A 17,681-nucleotide genomic window follows, 5' to 3' on the forward strand; every position below is an offset into this window, starting at 1 on the left:
TTTAAGCTGGTCATGTGCTGGTTTAAGCTGGTCATGTGTTGGTTTAAGCTGGTCCTGAGCTGTTTTTTTTCAACAGGGATGACAAACGCCTTAATCGTTTCTATTGTCTTTTATCGCTTTGCTCATAAAGTCAAACACACCCGCTGACTTGACCCTTGCTTATTTCAGTATGACAGCGTGATGCGTGTTATTGTTGTTTTGCGCATGTGATTCAGTTTGTAACCATCACGAATTCACACTGAATCTGATATTGGCCACATTTTAAAAATAGTGTGAACAGCCGAACAAAAAATCTGATCTGAGCAAAAAATCAGAATTGAGCATTAAGGCTTGCAGTATGAACGTAGTCTAAGAGATCATTGAATCATTTCAAGTGAACCACAGAGAATGCAAGATGTGAATGAGCTTTGCTCATTTAGTAAGACTGGTTAATTCAGTTGGCTATTGTGGGCTGAAAAGTTAGTTCAAATGATAAAAAAGCTTTATTTGATTAAAAAAACATTTCTGTTTGGTTGAATAAAAGTAATGTTTTATATAACTTAATAATTGTCATTTTTATCTAATTTTATTAGAACTTTTAATATGTCGAAATCAAAGTCACTTTGTTTAAGCCACTTAAAGGTACGGTAGGCCTAGGTGTGTGTGTACAAGATCAGGATGGCACCACCTCCGCCTCATTTTGAGCCAGGAAAAACCCTGTATTGGTTTGGAAATTGTAACAGGATCGATCAGAAAGGGTGATAGATTACAAAGACTTTCACAAAGGGAAGCCATTTCTGATTTTTCAGTTAAAAGCCACTACCTTTCCTGGTTTGAATGAGGAATTGGATGTATCTCCATATTTATGAAATGATTATCATTCTGATTATTCTTGTCAAGGTTTTTTTTATGTGATTGTAGTATGTAATTGTTAATGATGCTATTGGTCCCCACTATGATGATTATTTTGGTTTCTCCTATTTTCTAGAGCAACTGATTATAACTACACCTGTGACTAACTTTGTACTTGACACACTCTGAGGAAGGCCGCATGGCAGAAACGCATCAGTGTGCAGTGTTTTAGTCATTTTTAATGTTTCTATAACGAGCCATGTTTGAATAAAGGCTTTTTAACATTTTGGAACTGGAAGAAGTGCCTTGGATTTGCATTTTTTTGAGGTCCTTTCAGCAAGCAGCGCTCCAAAATGTTTCTTTTGAATATACAAATATTAATTCGTACTAATGTTTTATTGTATATTAATTGCATAAAATAAATTAAGTTTGGGTCACATAACATTTGCTTATTGTGCTTTTTAGAAATATGCAAGCACATGTGATCCCATGGGTTTCACATGGGATTCACACAAAAATGTTCCACATGTACAACATGTCTTTAAGTTTATATTCGTCATAAATGCCAAAATTCCATATAGTAAGGTCAGGGTTTATGGAAAGTATGAAATATTGAAAATATAAGCAAAAGTCTGCTTTGTCAAGTACCACTAATAATCCGACTATTATTTAGTGTATAGGCCATTATACACTCTCAGTTTTCACCCTGCCTTGGATGAAGTGGCGCTGCATTCAGACTGTCAGCCCACACGCCAGTCTTCTCTCCTCTCCACCTCTTTGCTTTTACCTTCTTGTCTGCTGGGAACAGACTGAAGAGCAACTCATTTGTGTAGAGGACCTGTTGCAACTGCTGACAAGTCTATGACTATCCTGTCTCTAATCTGGTCTGCCTGGAGTTTCAGCAGGTGGCAGACCACAAACAATCTGTTTGATGGACGAGTCTGAGTCTGATGTGTTGGTCTTGCTCTGGAGCTTGGAATGTCATCTGTCCTGCTAGCCTGCTGAAGTCTTGTGTGCAGATTTCCTCCCAATCACAAAATAATCATAATTGTCGACCTGTTGCTTCTGAGAAATCATGGGATGTTGTTTTTTTAGGGTGACATGATCAGTTCATCTTAGCAAGCTTTCATATACACTGTTGTTCAAAGGTTAAGGGTCACTTACTGAACTGAAACATTTCTTGTGATCTTAAAAACCGTATTTAAACCGTTTTGAATTGGACCAAATTATGTAGAAAATGCAGTCAGTTAGAATGCAATAAAGACTCAAAAATCATCCTGGGGCGAGGCCTCGAGAAGCTGGTTGAGTAAATGTCAAGAGGTTTTTTTGCCAATTCCAGTCAAAGGGTAGCTACTCTGAAGATGCCAAAATACTAACCTACTAACCTAAAATGTAAAAAAGGTTATAAACAATGAGTACGTGACCCTAAACTTTTGAATGGGAGTGTATTTGGGAAGTGAAAATGCTGTATGTAGATTCAAATAATGAACAAATTAATCAATTAAATAATTAAAAAATAAAGCTTTTTTTTTTTTATTAAATAAAGCAGGTTCATTTTCTTTATAAACATGTCATCGTAAATGCGAATACAGAGAATGAGATTATGTGTGCATGATGCTGATCAGGGTGACTAATGGGAAAGTAGATGTATGTGCTCTTGTCTTAACAGATGTCTGTGTTATTGCTTCATCCGTGATGATTCATTCAAGTGCATCTGTTCACTTAAAAGTGATTCTACTCAGTACCGTGTTCTGCTTTTATACATGTTCACACTGTACCACCTGCACACTCACGCACACAGACTTGACAAAGCGTTGACAAATGAAAGCATTATATATACATCACAATGCTTTAAAGTGTGATATCATTATCTACATCTTGCATGTTCATGAACTAACCCTCGAAGGCAGTTATTTATATCTTTTGCTATAGTGTGTCAATAGGAAATATCAGTACACATGACCAAACATTTGTAATAATCCAGTAAGATTCTTGTATGCATGTGGACTGACTATAGCTGGTATGCTCCACACAGAGATCTGGTCTCACCATCATCGAGTCCATCTATTGCATGAAGAAAAACGTAATAAAAAGAGTTAATCCAGAAAAACTTTGGCAATGTCTTTTGATAAGTGGTGATTGCAAGGGCGTAAGTTTGATTTCAACATTGGTGGGGACATGAAATTGGTCCGCATTGCCGCTAAAGTTTAGCTTTGCAAATCAATTGATAACCTTTATAGAACATTTTTCCCCCTGATTTTTTTTAATATTCTGTCTCTATCAGTTAAAATAAACCCACCATAAAAATGATAGACCCTTCATTTCTTTGTAAACAGGCAAACTTACAAAATCAGCAGGGGATCAAATAATTATTTCCCTCACTGTATGTATGCCTACATTTTTAAAACGACTTTATGTATGACTGAGTGCTTATTAGACCTCTAAAAAAAAAGCATATTTAGCTAATAAAGGCATACGAAGCAGTCGATTGTCATGATATTCAACTATATGTAGTTATCCTCATAGATGTAAACAAGTAACGTTTAAGTTTGCAACTCATCCGGTTAACGTTCCTGAATCAATATGTAATGCAACTTGTCCCGTATTTTTTGTCAATAAACTGTTGGTAAGAATGTTTTTTACCAGTAGCCGGCATAATCATGCTCATCGCGTCTTAATGTTGACACAGACACAGGCTGTGTCTCGTTTCAGAAGGCTGCGTCCTCCGGAGGTCTCATTTGAAGCCTGCTACGTCATTGAGGCAGTCTCGTTTCATAAAAGCAGGTAGGACACTCCGTAGGCACCCTTCTAATGCGACCTACTTTCACGAGAATTCGGAGGACACATGCGGTGTATCCTTAGTTGTTGCCTTTGCGTCGGCAATAAACACGTGTTGAATAAACGGCAGCAGCTGCACATTCAAGCAGATATGTGGTCTTTAAATGTTAACAGTTTACAATTTGTGTCACTTTTTTTATCTTAGCAGGCATATACGTAGTGTTTTGTGATTTTTACAAAACAATTTACATTTGCTTAACTCTTTTGGCATTGTTTAGGGTAGAAAGTAACCAACTTTTTACCTCTTAAAATCATGTAGAAATCATTTTAATTAATTTGACAGGTGTGCCAGTGCAACGTGTTGTCATAGCAACGTGGTACTTCCTGTTTCCTTTTCTGCCAGAATCTCCTATGAAGGACGTCTCGTTTAATTCTAAGCTGAGAATCCTCTGTATACCGCATCCTTTAGAGGATGATACCTCTGGAGGACACAAGGACGCGCAGCCTTACAAAACGAGACACAACTACAGCTTTGCTTTGGCGCTTAGTTTGTACAACCGAATTAGCTGCAGCCTTACGTTAGCGAGAGAAGGCAAAGCTAATCATAAAGCGACGTGGGTTAGAGAGGCGGGACTCAAGAAAGGCAAAGCCAATCCTATTAGCGACGTGAGCTACGGAGGCGGGACTCATTGCAGATAACGAAACTTAACCATTTGTGTACCACAAACTGCGCTATTTTCCAGAACGTGACTTTTCGTTTCAATGAAATGATTCCTGGATAAATAAATGTAGATTATAATAAGTATTAAGTAAAAAACACGAGACACAGACGGACATCAGAGGTTATATACTATATATGTGTAGATTAGTTGTTTGGTCGAAATTATTTGTCGTGATTCTGCCTCATCTTGTCATGTCTTTCTTGATCTTGTGGCAGAATCACGGCAGGATCCCTTGTTATGTGTGGAGAGAGTCATTTTGACCCTTTCGGCCTTCGATACTTTCTCCGGTCCTTGTCTGTGTTCCCGCCCTTTTGTATCCCTCGTTATCGGTTGTTAATTAGTTCATGCCCCACACATGTTCCCCTTTGATTTGTCCCCTTATTTAATGCCCCTCTGTTCTCTGTCTTGTGTCGGATCATTGTACTGTGTTGTGGTTGTCGTGTGGGTGAGTTCTTGTCGCGTTAGTAAGTCTAGTTTATTGTGTTGCTATGTGATGTGTTATTAGTCTAGTTCTGTTAGTTTAGTTAGTCTTGTTCTTGTTCCCCTGTTTTGTTATGTTACCCCCACATGGGTGTTTGTTTTGTATTTTGTTATTATTATTATTATTAAAAGTCTAGTTTACCCCTTACCCTGTCTGCACTTGGGTCCTCTGTCCGTGTATCCGTGTCTCTCACCCCCGAAACGTGACATTATTGGTAGGGACAATTTAGTCCCTACCGCCCCTACTCAAATCGACGCCCTTGGGTGATTGTATACAATGTTTTCAGTCATACACATCAATCATGTATATTTACACTGCTATGATACTTGTTTTCTTGGCATAATGAAAAGAAATGTATGTGCTCATTTTACCCCCTCACCTTCCATGCTTGCTTCTTAATGGAAAATTGATTGTTGTGACAGTAGATTTCTATTTGATGTACTGTAACAAGGCAGCAATTTCCCTAAGAGAATGAGAGCAGCAATCACTAGTGTACACATAATGGCTGAAACTAATTTAGCAGTGTTTAATCGAAACGTCTTTGATGAGATGTCCCTGCCTTTTTATGCTCTGTGGAGCATTTAGATATCAGTCTCTGGTTGCTTGGTTAAGAATGAAATGTGTAGGCCTACATTAGCACTCTTTGATAGGACCGCAGATCCACACTATTTACACTGTTCACGGCTAAATAATAAAACTACACATGGCTAATTATAGTGGGTATTTACATTTCATGCATCTCAATGAATCAATCTGGTATCCGTTTAAGTTTACATGTTTCATGTATGTCATATAAATGTTTTCTTTAAATCTTATTTGTGTTGAATTTCGTCTGTAATGCATCTCAAACCAGAGATGGTTTAAATCAAATTTTAATTTATGGACCCGAATCTGTCTTGGAAAGCACTTGGTCTTCTCATGAGTATGTATTTTTAACTTCTTAACTAAAATATTTTTATATCTATAGAATTTTATGTATTTTAAGTCATGTTCATTTCTCTAGCTTTTTTCACATTTTTCAAAGCAGCTATACAGAAAATGCTTTGTGAAATCGACAATAAATATAAATGTATTAATAATAATATATAGAAATATGAAAGGTAAAAAATTATCCAGTTTGATACATGGCAGGTACATGGGCGGAGCTAGCCGGGACCGGGGGGACTGGCCCCCCCAAACATTTTATACACTGACGTCACGTTTTTACTCAGACACACCCCCTTTCCCCACTATTTATAAGTTTTAGCATACAAGGCAAAACTTTTGTTTTTGTTTAAAAGAGTCAAAATTGGAGATAAAAACACCACATCTTACAAGACTATAAAGTTTATTTGACAAGCTTGCTTTACAAAAACTTATGTCATACAATATAAATCCTAGCTTTGTGTGCATTTGTTACATGCAATAACTAAATGCATTACAAAATGAATATTTTAAGTATTTATTATTTGCTTTCCCATTACCTATTTTGAATGAAAATCAAGGTAAAAATCCCCCTTTAGAAACTTTAAGATCGCAGATCTTTCCGGGTTGTTGACAGCCCTTGACAAATTAATAAACTTGGCAATGGTTCATCGCTCTTTTCCCTGAAACATAACAATTTATTTACGTGGTTCCATTATCACAGATCTTCAACACAGTTACATAGTATACTAAGTAGCTAACACTATCTAACTATCCCTGCGTGTATTGTAGAACAAAGATCAATTCTTATCCCCATGCATGATTTTTAATAAATGCTGGCGAAGCTTTATATTTACGCAAAATAGAACGCTGTTAAACTCAGCCAGGAAGAATATCGAAGTGTGATTCAACAGAAAAGAAATGTACCGGAGTCAGACGATACATGGCTAGTGCAAATCCATATTTTAGTGCATGTGTTACACCAGGATCCCGTTGTTTTTTGCGAACTGAATCGATCAATTTGCTTCTTGATCTTTCGCCAGTCTGTAAAAAAGAAAGCCCAATTTTGCAAATTGAAACATCAAAAACCTGTGCATGGAATATGGAGAAGAATTTCTGCTAATAATATCTATTAATTTATTAACACTAAATTACGTTTCTGTAAGCCGGCACCAGAGAACAAGCTTGGAGGAAAGCCGAATATGGTGTCGCCTGCGCTAGAACACACTGCTTACACGGCAAAAGTGAATTTCTTACAAAGTATTTTCATCTTGTTTTCCTGTACAATTGTCTAAAAATTCTAAAGTTGTGGAAAAACGATTCCACAACTTAGGGCCAACGACAGAAAAAGCAAGATCACCTCTGTTTTTAAGATGTACCCTGCCCTGGGACTTCAGCCCTGGGATCCGTCAGCGGATCTGAGCGCTTGTGACCGAGTATATGGATGTAGTGACTCAGATAGGTACTGTGAAGCCTGATTATCAGAATCAGAAGGAGCTTTACATGTAATATATATAGTCAGATACAAATGTATAGTATAATGCAATGTAAGTCGCTTTGGATAAAAGCATCTGCCAAATGCATAAATGTAAATGTAATAATGGCAATAAAATGTGCTAAAAGGATAGAAATGATATCATTCAAAAGTATTATAAAATGAAAAAAGAATTTTCAACAATAAGCATTATTACAAGCATTACTAAGAAAAAATTAAGAGTCTATTAGATTTTAGATGGACTGGCAATATTACTAAAGTATAAAACCCTAACAGGAAATCTGATGTCAGCATTTTCAGTATTTTAAAATGAGGTTATTGTTGTTAGTGAGGTTATTTTTAGCCAGGCTAGCACTGACCTACATTGCACATGTATACTGTGATACAGTGCTTGACCCTCTGGCAAGTAATATTCACGTATCGACTGGGTTGATCATTCCCACTGTTTCGATGGGCATTGTGTGTTGATTTTTTTCTTTCATGTACATAATTGACCTTTTTATTTCATTTTATTAGTTTAATAATGTCTGCAACCAGTCCCTGCTTAAAACTTTCTTCCTTTAAAGAATTAACTACTTAAACATAGAATTTTAAAACATGTTCATGTAATTTTCTGTTTCCTGCCTGGACTAGAGAATAAAAGTTTAATACACTGCATGAACAGGGGAACATTTATTTTCTAATAAATTCCCTATTTTGGACTGTGTGGTTGTTGCTATTTTGCCATTATGCAATTTGTTTAAGTGAAAACTTTTATTACATTTACATTTACGCATTTGGCAGACGCTTTTATCCAAAGCGACTTACATTGCACTATACATTTTGTTTCTAAGTATGTGTAATCCCCTGGGATCGAGCCCACGACCTTGCTAGCGCCATGCTCTAACCACTGAGCTACAGGAAAGCTATAGTTAAATGTATAATAAACTTATACTATGCTTTTTAAATTGAATCGTTTTCTAATTGTTCTAAAAGTTACAAACATTCTTTTGGGGGGATAATGGTTTCCATTATTAGTCGTTAATAATATAAAAATACAAATGATTTTAACTCGCAATCCCTCACTGTATGGTGGCTAACTGTATTTTCATCCTGTTGGCAGTTATGAGACTCTGCAGAGAGGATTCTAATGTCCATTGATTACCCATACATCTGTCCTAATAGGCCAGCCCAGCCATTCACGTCCCCTGCGGCCAGAAGTAATTGATCCCGCTATCGTTAGCTCCATGCTAATCCATCATTGAGCATCTTATTTACAATAGGCCACTGCATTCCCTATCTTTGCACACACACTCTCAAGCTCCGCCTTCTTTTGCCTCTCATCATCACAAAAGTAGAGCAGTCTACAGCAGATGTTTTCCTGTACAATGTGTACAGGCACATTTGCACTGCACCTGCGCTTGACCGTGTCACTTCCTGTCCATCCTAATCAGTCTAACTTTAGGTTTTGATGTGGTCTGTCATCACTGAGTGGTTATGGGAAAGAAAAGGAAACGGTTTTCCTCAGTTTCACACTTTTCCACCATGAGGGCCAAGTCACCTTCACGGCGGAGGAGTGTTGAGGGTCTTTGTGCGAGTACTCTGCTGGGGGTCTTGCACTCTAGAACCTGGTTACTGGACACCCACTTGATCTACCTGCTCGAACGGACTCAAGCAGGCCCCACACCCCCACCCCGTGCTCACTCGCTCTGCTCTTTCTCTCGCACCTCTTCTGCAGATGGTGGGAACGAGGGCACCACAGACATACAGACCTCCAGCCTGGATCCCCTTAACTCCACTGGACAGGGTAAGCTATGGTTCAGCTCTATCTTTTGGGTGCCATATATTTAGAAACTGTCCTGACCTTGTCTCATACCAATTTGCATATATGCTGAAGGTGATTTGCTGGTTTCCAGCCTGGCCAAGCTGGTGTTTAGCTGATCTAGCATGTGGGCCTGCTGGTCTCCCAGCCTGAGTATGCTGACATGTGCCAAAACTGCTGTTGAACTGTTAAAAAGATAATACTATGCAACTGGGCTAGGCTGAAAGACCAAGCTAACCACCGTAGGCTGTTTTGTTCAACAGAATTAACTATTTTTTTACATACATTACATTTTTTGTTTAGAAAGTTAGTACCTCAAAAAAATGCAAAATACCTCAAAAAATGTATATTAATGCAATTAATATACAATCAAATATTAATATAAATTAAATCTCAAATAAATTGTTATAACCAAACACAGACTGGAAGTTAACTTCGGGCCTGCATGTGCGTCTGATAAAATAACTATTCTACTATTACTTTTTATGTTCATGTTGTATACAGCATAGGATATAGATCAATATCATAGGTCAATATTTGGTGGTTTAAATACCCATGTGAAGTCTCAAAGTTTTTAAAGCACTTTTTAAAAGGGTACTAGTTTTCCATAGTCAGGTAAGTGAATTTTCACATCCATAACAGAACTGTCACATCCATAACGGTCCATATTCCTTATAAATGAGCACATGAAAATTAAAATATAGTAACTATTTTATGTTCTATAAAGAGCCATCCTTTCTCCACTTGTTGGGTATTATTGCTTCTGGTTTGTGAATTTTATTCACAGAAATCCTACAAAGTACATTGTCTCTCAAAAACGTGCATCCGTCGCATCCATAAAGCATTCATTGTTAAAATAGATAGTTGTGCATGGACTGATATTTTTCTGTTATCTCGGGCCGGTTGCACCAGCTGTGCGTAAGTTACGACTTAAACGGGCACTAAGTTACAACTTACGCACTACTAAATATTTTTGAGTTGCACCATTCAACTTAGTTGAAGCGTAATGTTACGTATAAACTAAATATTTACAGAAGCCTCCCGTCAGGAGTAACTGTAGGAATAAAATAGCAGACTCCCTGAACTAACTGAATAAGCTCTTGTTTCACTCGCCATTCTTCAATGATTTACACACATGATAATGCTGACATTTACAGTCACTTACCTTTTAAAATAGAGAACATTATTACATTATTAGCGGCTCTAACAAGAACCGTCATAGCGCGCCTCCGTGTGTGTATATCTGCCTGTGTTGTGCACGTCAAAATAAAATCATCTTTTTATTTCATTGGCGGTAAAATGAAATCACCCATGTTGCATGTCATTTATTATTGCGTTAATTAGGCTGTACTGTTTTTAATCAGCATTTGTTTATTAATCTAATTTGAAATATGTTATTCACGATAGATATAGTTGATCATTTTTTTAGCGTTATTATGTGAGGTAAAATAAGTTTAAATCAAAAATGTTTTGAAATTCACAACATTTCAACGCAACTTTTTCTCACAAATTGAAAGGCTGCTACTGAACTATTAAAGGTAAACGTCATATTATGCGACTACGCATTACTTTACGAAAATCTTACGAACTACTAGCTACGGTTCTGCCTTAAGACCAAATGGTGCAACCGAATAACATACAGATTTAGTTACAAACTTGCTAGTAGTTACTAAGCCTCTAGTGTGGACTTTACGTTCACATTTAAGAAAGAACTTACGAATGGCTGGTGCAACCCAACCCAGGACTCATCAGGGAATATATTGGTAATAAATACATTTTCTGAGAATTTATATTTCAAGTTTTGACAGAAAATGTCATATCCATGAAAATACCCAATGACCTACTGACTCAGGTTGATATATGGTGTATTCATGAACTGGACAACTGTACGTGATAACATAGTCACAGTGTTTGGAACAATCATCTTGATATAGTTTGAACTTGTACCTTATTATGGCTCAATACTGCAACATGCTTTGTAATTAACATGTGAAATACTACTAATTGATTACATCCTTACATTTGTCCATATGTCCCTTAATCGTTTAGGTAGCAGCAGTATAGACAGTGACTGTGCCTTTGAGAGTGATTATGCCGGTCCACCACTTTCCATGGCTGAGGAACTACAGCACATTCGTACAATGGACGGGGTCTCGCGATCTCTCCCATCATCCCCTCTACTCACCCACCACACTGCCAGCTCAAGGCTACCACCCGTAAGGAACGTCTTCGACACAGCCACAGGTATAGAACTTTCTTGCAATCATTGTGACAATTTCTAAAACCAATACAAATACACGATTACATCACATGCACACAATGTACACTTTAGGATGTTTCTAAGAAGTTTATGGCACTGTTACGCAGAGAGACAGAGAGATGCTGTGTTTTACCGTCACGATCCAGTCTATGTTTGCCCTGTGTATTATGGACTTTTATATTACTTCCTGTCCTGTGCCATGTTTTGTAGTCCTTTGTAGTTTTTCGTGTTAATTTGGTGTTTCTCAGGTGTTTCTTGTCATCTTGTTAAGCTTGTTCTTCCCTGTGTATATATAGCCCTTGTGTTTCAGTTGTGTTTGGTCAGTCGTTGATGTTTCGTGTTCTTTGTTTGGCTATATATACACAGGGAAGAACAAGCTTAACAAGATGACAAGAAACACCAATTAGCACGAAAAACTACAAAGGACTACAAAACATGGCACAGGACAGGAAGTAATATAAAAGTCCATAATACACAGGGCAAACACTGGATCATGACAGTTACAGTATATTGCGCCGTGTATGTTTGGTGTTTGATGTGTCCACTAGGGTGTGCCAGGCTCTTGTTCTTGTTGAGCACTTTAGTGACTTGAACAGATTGAAACTATAATGCTTTTTCTTCACATTGTTTTCAAGTTTGAGTGTTTATAATAATGGAGGTAATTTGTGCGTGTTTGCTTTTCTGTGGTCATCAAATATGGATGTGTCTAAATTGTAGTCTAGACGGAAAAAAAATGGTCCTTTGTGTTATTTTTGCTCTCTCTTTCCTATCGATAAAAGCCTATATTTACACTTCTGTCTGTTGTGAGTTCAGGTGCATTGTGGGAGCTTTCCTGAAGAGGACAGTGGTATTGAGTTATGATTCATACAGCGGTTCTGTTATTGCTCTTTGTGTTAATGTATTTACACCTGGTCACTTCATGCGTTTTCTCTGATCGGATAGCTATCTGATTTATTCAAACCGATGGATTTACACTTGGCCACATAAATGCTTGCTAGCAACATACTTCCGTTTGGGAGTTTCAACAACCAGATGCATTTAAGCTAGACTGTCACTTCAAATCCGATTTTTGGGCATATCCGATTGAAATCCGATCACATTTAGCAAGTGTGAACAGCAAAAAAATCACAAGACAAGAAAAATAATAAAAGATATTACAAACCAAACAACAAACAAGACAAAAAAGATAGAAAAACGCACAATTTTTAATCCATCTATTTTAATAAAAACAAAACAAGAAACATAATTTATATTATCGAATAAGTCTAACAAAATTCCAGCATTTTATTATTTGCTTATGACAGCGTTTTTGAATATTGTCCCAAATAATTCTTACTATAAATTGGGTGATTTAAAACTATTACATTTGGGAATAAAATTCTTAGCTAACAAAAGTACGTTTTTAATAGGGCTGTCAAAAGATTAATCGCGATTAATCGCATCCAGAATAAAAGTTTGTGTTTACATAATATATATCTGTGTACTGTGCATAATAATTTTGTATTTATTAACACATACACATCCATGCATATATTTAAGAAAAATCTAAATATTAATAAACATTTATATATCATTTCAATTATTGGTAAATATAAATAAATACATGTAAATATTTCCTAAATATGTATACTTGTGTATGTGTTTGTATTTATAAATACAAAATTAATATGCACAGTACATAGACATATGTTATGTAAACACAAACTTTTATTCTGGATGCGATTAATCGCGATTAATCTTTTGACAGCCCTAGTTTTTAATAAAAAAACCTTTGACCTCCTTTTTCACAGTTTCCATATTGTATTTTTTATAAACATGTTAAATTCTAACACATTTTACTCATTTAACCACAATTATTGCACTTTGTCCAGGAATGAAGGAAAATATGCTCTGAAAGAAAATATGCTCTGTTTTCTGGAAATGAGTTACAGAATTTACACAATATAGGAACTCCCCAGAAGGATAAATATTCAACGCTCCCTGTCAATGCCATAGAAACCAAATCAGATATTGCAAAAAATTTGAGAGCACCACGGGACACTCAAATCGGATCTGAACAGTTGCTATACACAGTGTGGACAATCAATCATTTAAATGAGATTTCAATCGGATATGCACCAAAATCGGATTTGAGGCGACAGCCTGAACAAAGCCTTTGACTTGTTCAGTTTTGACTGGAATGCGTCCCAGACCACCTCCTGTTTAAGCGATCGGATTTAAATCCGTCTCGAATGCGTTTCAGAGGGCATTTACACCTGGTCTTTTCACATTCACGATCAAAGAAAACGCATGAAGTGACCAGGTGTAAATAGGCTCATTTAAGGTTCTGTTTCATTCAGTATGACTAGCACACAAGTTTGGACTTTGTACTTTGCAGTTTACAAATATAAAATGGCAGCACTGTCATTTGTATAAAACTTACAGTAGGTGGTAAAGCCTGAGGTGGTAAATGATAATGCTCTACTTTATATCCATGAGCCAAAAGACAATAACATCAAGAGGCATATTCTTATAGGCTACTCTTAACCTTGTTTAGGAGCAACAAAAGCTGTTAGTCAGCTTTATTTGCTCTCAGCATAAATTTGCCTGTTTTGTAATACTCCTGTGTAAACAGTATTGTGGAGCTTCTCATCTGTGTTAATAAAAGTCAGACCTCTTTATGAGCACTCTTTCATCCTGTTATTCGTGCACATTCTGCATATTTATGAGAACCTAATCAGGCGTTGCTTTTGCATCTGTTATGTTATTAGGGAGTGAGAAACATATCATATGGATTAATGTACTGAGAAGGAATGGCTTAAAGAAAGGCTTTGCAATTCCAACTGTCATTAGGAGTGAATGGTAGAAGAACCATTCACTTTCCAAAGAAGTTGTGGATCTTTTTTATTTATAAAAAGAATTTATCATTTAAACAAAGGTATTGCTCACTGTTCCTGTGGCAATAACAAACCTTAAAGTCTCCATGAAAATAAATGGAAATGAAGTTTTTTGGCTTATAGTATGAATATGTTAGCCTTAAGGATATCTTTAAACTAGTGTGCTCCAAAATAGCGACAAAATTCATATTCAGACGATTCCTAAGGAGGTTATGGTACAGTATAAGGAACCATTGAAGACAGTTCAAGATAGTGTCTGTCTGCTAAATTGCCTAACGCAGAAAGGATGAGCGTACATGTAGCGTATATAAATCTGTAGCTTTTTGCATTCACTTAGTATACCTTATGTTTTCTATGTTTTAGACTGAATATACATCAAATAATAGTAAGAAAATGAGTGGTGGCCTCTGACACACAGTGCTCAAGTCTTTCTTATCTTCGTATTACAGCCAAATCAGAAACAAAAATCCCCCCCAGCAAAACACAATAAACTCTACATTTCAAGTCAAAGTCTGCTTTATTGTCAATTCTGCCACATGTACAGTACATACATATAGAGGATTGAAATTGCGTTACTCTCAGACCCATGGTGCATACAAATAACACTACACAGAATAACAATATACTGTATATATAAAAAATACAGATAAACACAGATTATACATATATGTCAAATACAACTATCACAAGCAGGGATATTTAAAAAAAAAAAAAAAGTACAGTATTTATGTTCTAATTTAAATACATTTTGCTTTGTTCCCACTTAGCTAGTGGCAGACAAAAAGGAGAAAATAGCTGATCGTATCCATCTCTTCAACTTCGGATTTGACCAAAACCCAGCAAGAGAGAACTGACCTTTTTAACAGATCAATCACATCCTGATTTAAGCCTCCCAGGACGAGGCAGGGGGTCCGATACAAGCCCTCCTCCATCAGTTCAGCCTCAGTGAGCAGTGAAGATGTGGCGTAGCCTCCCTTGAAGAAACACTAGCTCTTGATTGAAAATGCCACTTTTTATGAATTGAATTCTGTTTGCATGCCGACAATGGCAATTAACTTCTGTCCATACTTACAGGGAGGCACTTAATACTACTCTCAACAAAGTCAGATGCATACCAATGTGGCTTGATTTATTAAGCTATAGAAAGTTGTTTGTGTCGTCTATTGAGAAGACTTTATCATGTCTCATCAGTCACTTGGCACCAGTGGTAAGGTAATTGTGGTTAGGCTCAAGCAAGCTGCTCACTTCAGTATGTGCAACGACTTGAGACATCTTAAAGAATATGGGTAACAAGATATGATATCACGGCTTCTGTTTTTAATCAATAATATAATAACATGCAATAATACGTTCAAAGGGATATCTACTCAATTGTTCATCAGTATTGTAAACCATTAAAGTCCCCCTATGGTTAAAATTAAGTTTTTAATGTTGTTTATATGTCTATATTTAATATGTTCTTAATATGCTTAACGACAAACCATGTGCACATTTTCTCCATAAAACTGCAGTTTACCATAGACAGTGGTGCTAATGCGCAGCTCACGTGTGCATTGAGAAACTGTGTTTAACAGCATCTGGAACTGCCGAATGCGGTATCTATGTACGTTTATCTTTGTTCCGAGCTGGTGTAAATTATTGGAGGCGGGGACTAACTTGCATGTTCATAGACCCGCGTATACTAAATGACGTAAGGGTGTACAGTTATATTCAAGACATTTTAAAGTGTATAGAAATTATTGTCAAGTGAAAAAAACATTTACATATGATATTTTGAGGCTCAAATATTAGTTTAAAGTAATACAATTATCAAATGCAGTGAGACCTTAAGCTCTTCAATTTGGATGTTTGTATTGAGTGAAGAGGTCAATCTATGATGTTGTCGTCCCATATTTTCAACTGGTCAGACAGTGAACATGAAAAATCTTTGCACTGTCTTGCATTACCTTGCACAATAATGGAATTGAATGAACACAAAGTCTGGTGCAGGGGTTAACTGGTTTTGTTTATTGTACAAATTAAACACTAATGCTCGGCATAAACCATGTCCTCACTGTAAGTGAACCCATATGTTCACTTTTCATTTTTTACATCGGGACCACAATTGGTCACAATTTTTACAACTAAAAATGACAAAACTAAATTTACAACTAGAAACTGAAAACTTTTTATGCTTTTTGGCTGTTCATTTACACAAAAACGGCATTTTGGGGGACTGAAAACGCAAACTTTTCTCCGAAGGGTCTCAAAGTACAAGTTTTTGAAAACGCATTATTGTTTCCGTGTAAACTCTGAAGGCGGCGTTCCCTTTCGAGAATGGTTCACTCACATTGCGTCAGAAGCATGGGGGGTATCCTCCGATCACTATCTTCCTGAAGCCTTATTGCACAACGCCAGTACATTCCGAACTGTGCTCAAGACGCTGAGCGGCATAACTCAGATTTCTTCTCCTTCACGAGCAATTTCCTAAGAAGCCGGTGACACTGTGGATTACTGCGAGAAGAAGACGCGACGGTCATCCCTCTTGGCGGTCCAGATGTCGCGGATGTTTGTGCAGGGCTCCGCTCATGCAGAGGTGGCTATCGCCGGGTCGGGGTGCCCGCATTGTGAAGATCTTCCAGTGCGGGTGCTCAGATATAGGTGCAACGTCGCACTTGGCGCCAACTGCCGCCAACGAGCCGCTTGTGGGTGCGCGAAGATCTTTTCCAAAGTCGACGGGGCGGAGGCGCAGGGATACACTCGCGTTTCCCCCGTCGAGGATGAGGTGGCGGCTCACCTTTGCCCCTCTTCACCGTGGCGGCTCACCTTTGCCCCTCTTCACCACCGCGGGGAAGTGAAGCTACTCTCCAGTCAAAGCCTTGCCATATGATGGCACACCTTGCTGACAAAGCCTACGCTGCGCTCTTTGCACTGGCTTAAGCCCTCTCGCCCCACCACCGGGCCTTCCTGGGACTTATCTCTGGTCCTCAGAGTGCTGACGTGCCCTCCGTTCGAGCCGCTGTCAGAGGCAAGCTTGATGTCAGAGCCCACTCTACGAGAGCTATAGCTTCGTTATGGGCGTGGTCCATTCAGGATATATGCACAGCGGCTGGCTGGTCTTCACAGAACACACCTACGCCAGATTTTACAGCTTGGATGTGTCCTCCCTAGCTTCCCAAGTCCTCTCGGTAAGCACGCCGTCTGCGCCTGCCTCAAGCAGTTAGTTACAGCCTGACTGGGTTCCACCAGGTCGTAGCCTGAGAGCCCGGGCAGGAGCAGCGGCTGTGAGTGATATGGCTCTATTATATGCTGCCTTAGCACCAGGAACCTCCGCTTGCTGGGCATGTTTGGTTCCTTTTAAGCCACGTAAGTTAGGCTGGTGTTTCACTTATTTGCTGCCATGGTCAGCGTGGCAATACAGTATGTGTAGTCTTAGAGGGGATTGTGTATCATGTACTTCACTGTCTCGTCATGATCGCAGCTTTTTTTTTCTGGCTCCGCTTAGGTCAAGCCACTTTCACTGCTCACGCGGCGCTGTTCTATAAGATCCCCGTA

At 37.9% G+C, this 17,681-nt stretch overlaps 1 protein-coding gene across 4 annotated transcripts in view; it reads left to right on the forward strand.

Moving 5' to 3' along the window:
• Window positions 1–17,681, forward strand: part of tanc2b (tetratricopeptide repeat, ankyrin repeat and coiled-coil containing 2b) — a 139,833-nt gene that overhangs the window by 60,878 nt on the left and 61,274 nt on the right. For all 4 annotated transcript variants that reach the window (XM_057359264.1, XM_057359265.1, XM_057359266.1 and 1 more), the window contains exons 3-4: window positions 8,928–8,996; window positions 11,061–11,255. In XM_057359264.1, coding sequence (XP_057215247.1) covers window positions 8,928–8,996; window positions 11,061–11,255 — 264 coding nt within the window. The remainder of the gene's footprint in view (window positions 1–8,927; window positions 8,997–11,060; window positions 11,256–17,681) is intronic.

Source organism: Triplophysa rosa, linkage group LG18 (assembly GCF_024868665.1).
Source record: "Triplophysa rosa linkage group LG18, Trosa_1v2, whole genome shotgun sequence".
Taxonomy (NCBI): domain Eukaryota; kingdom Metazoa; phylum Chordata; class Actinopteri; order Cypriniformes; family Nemacheilidae; genus Triplophysa; species Triplophysa rosa.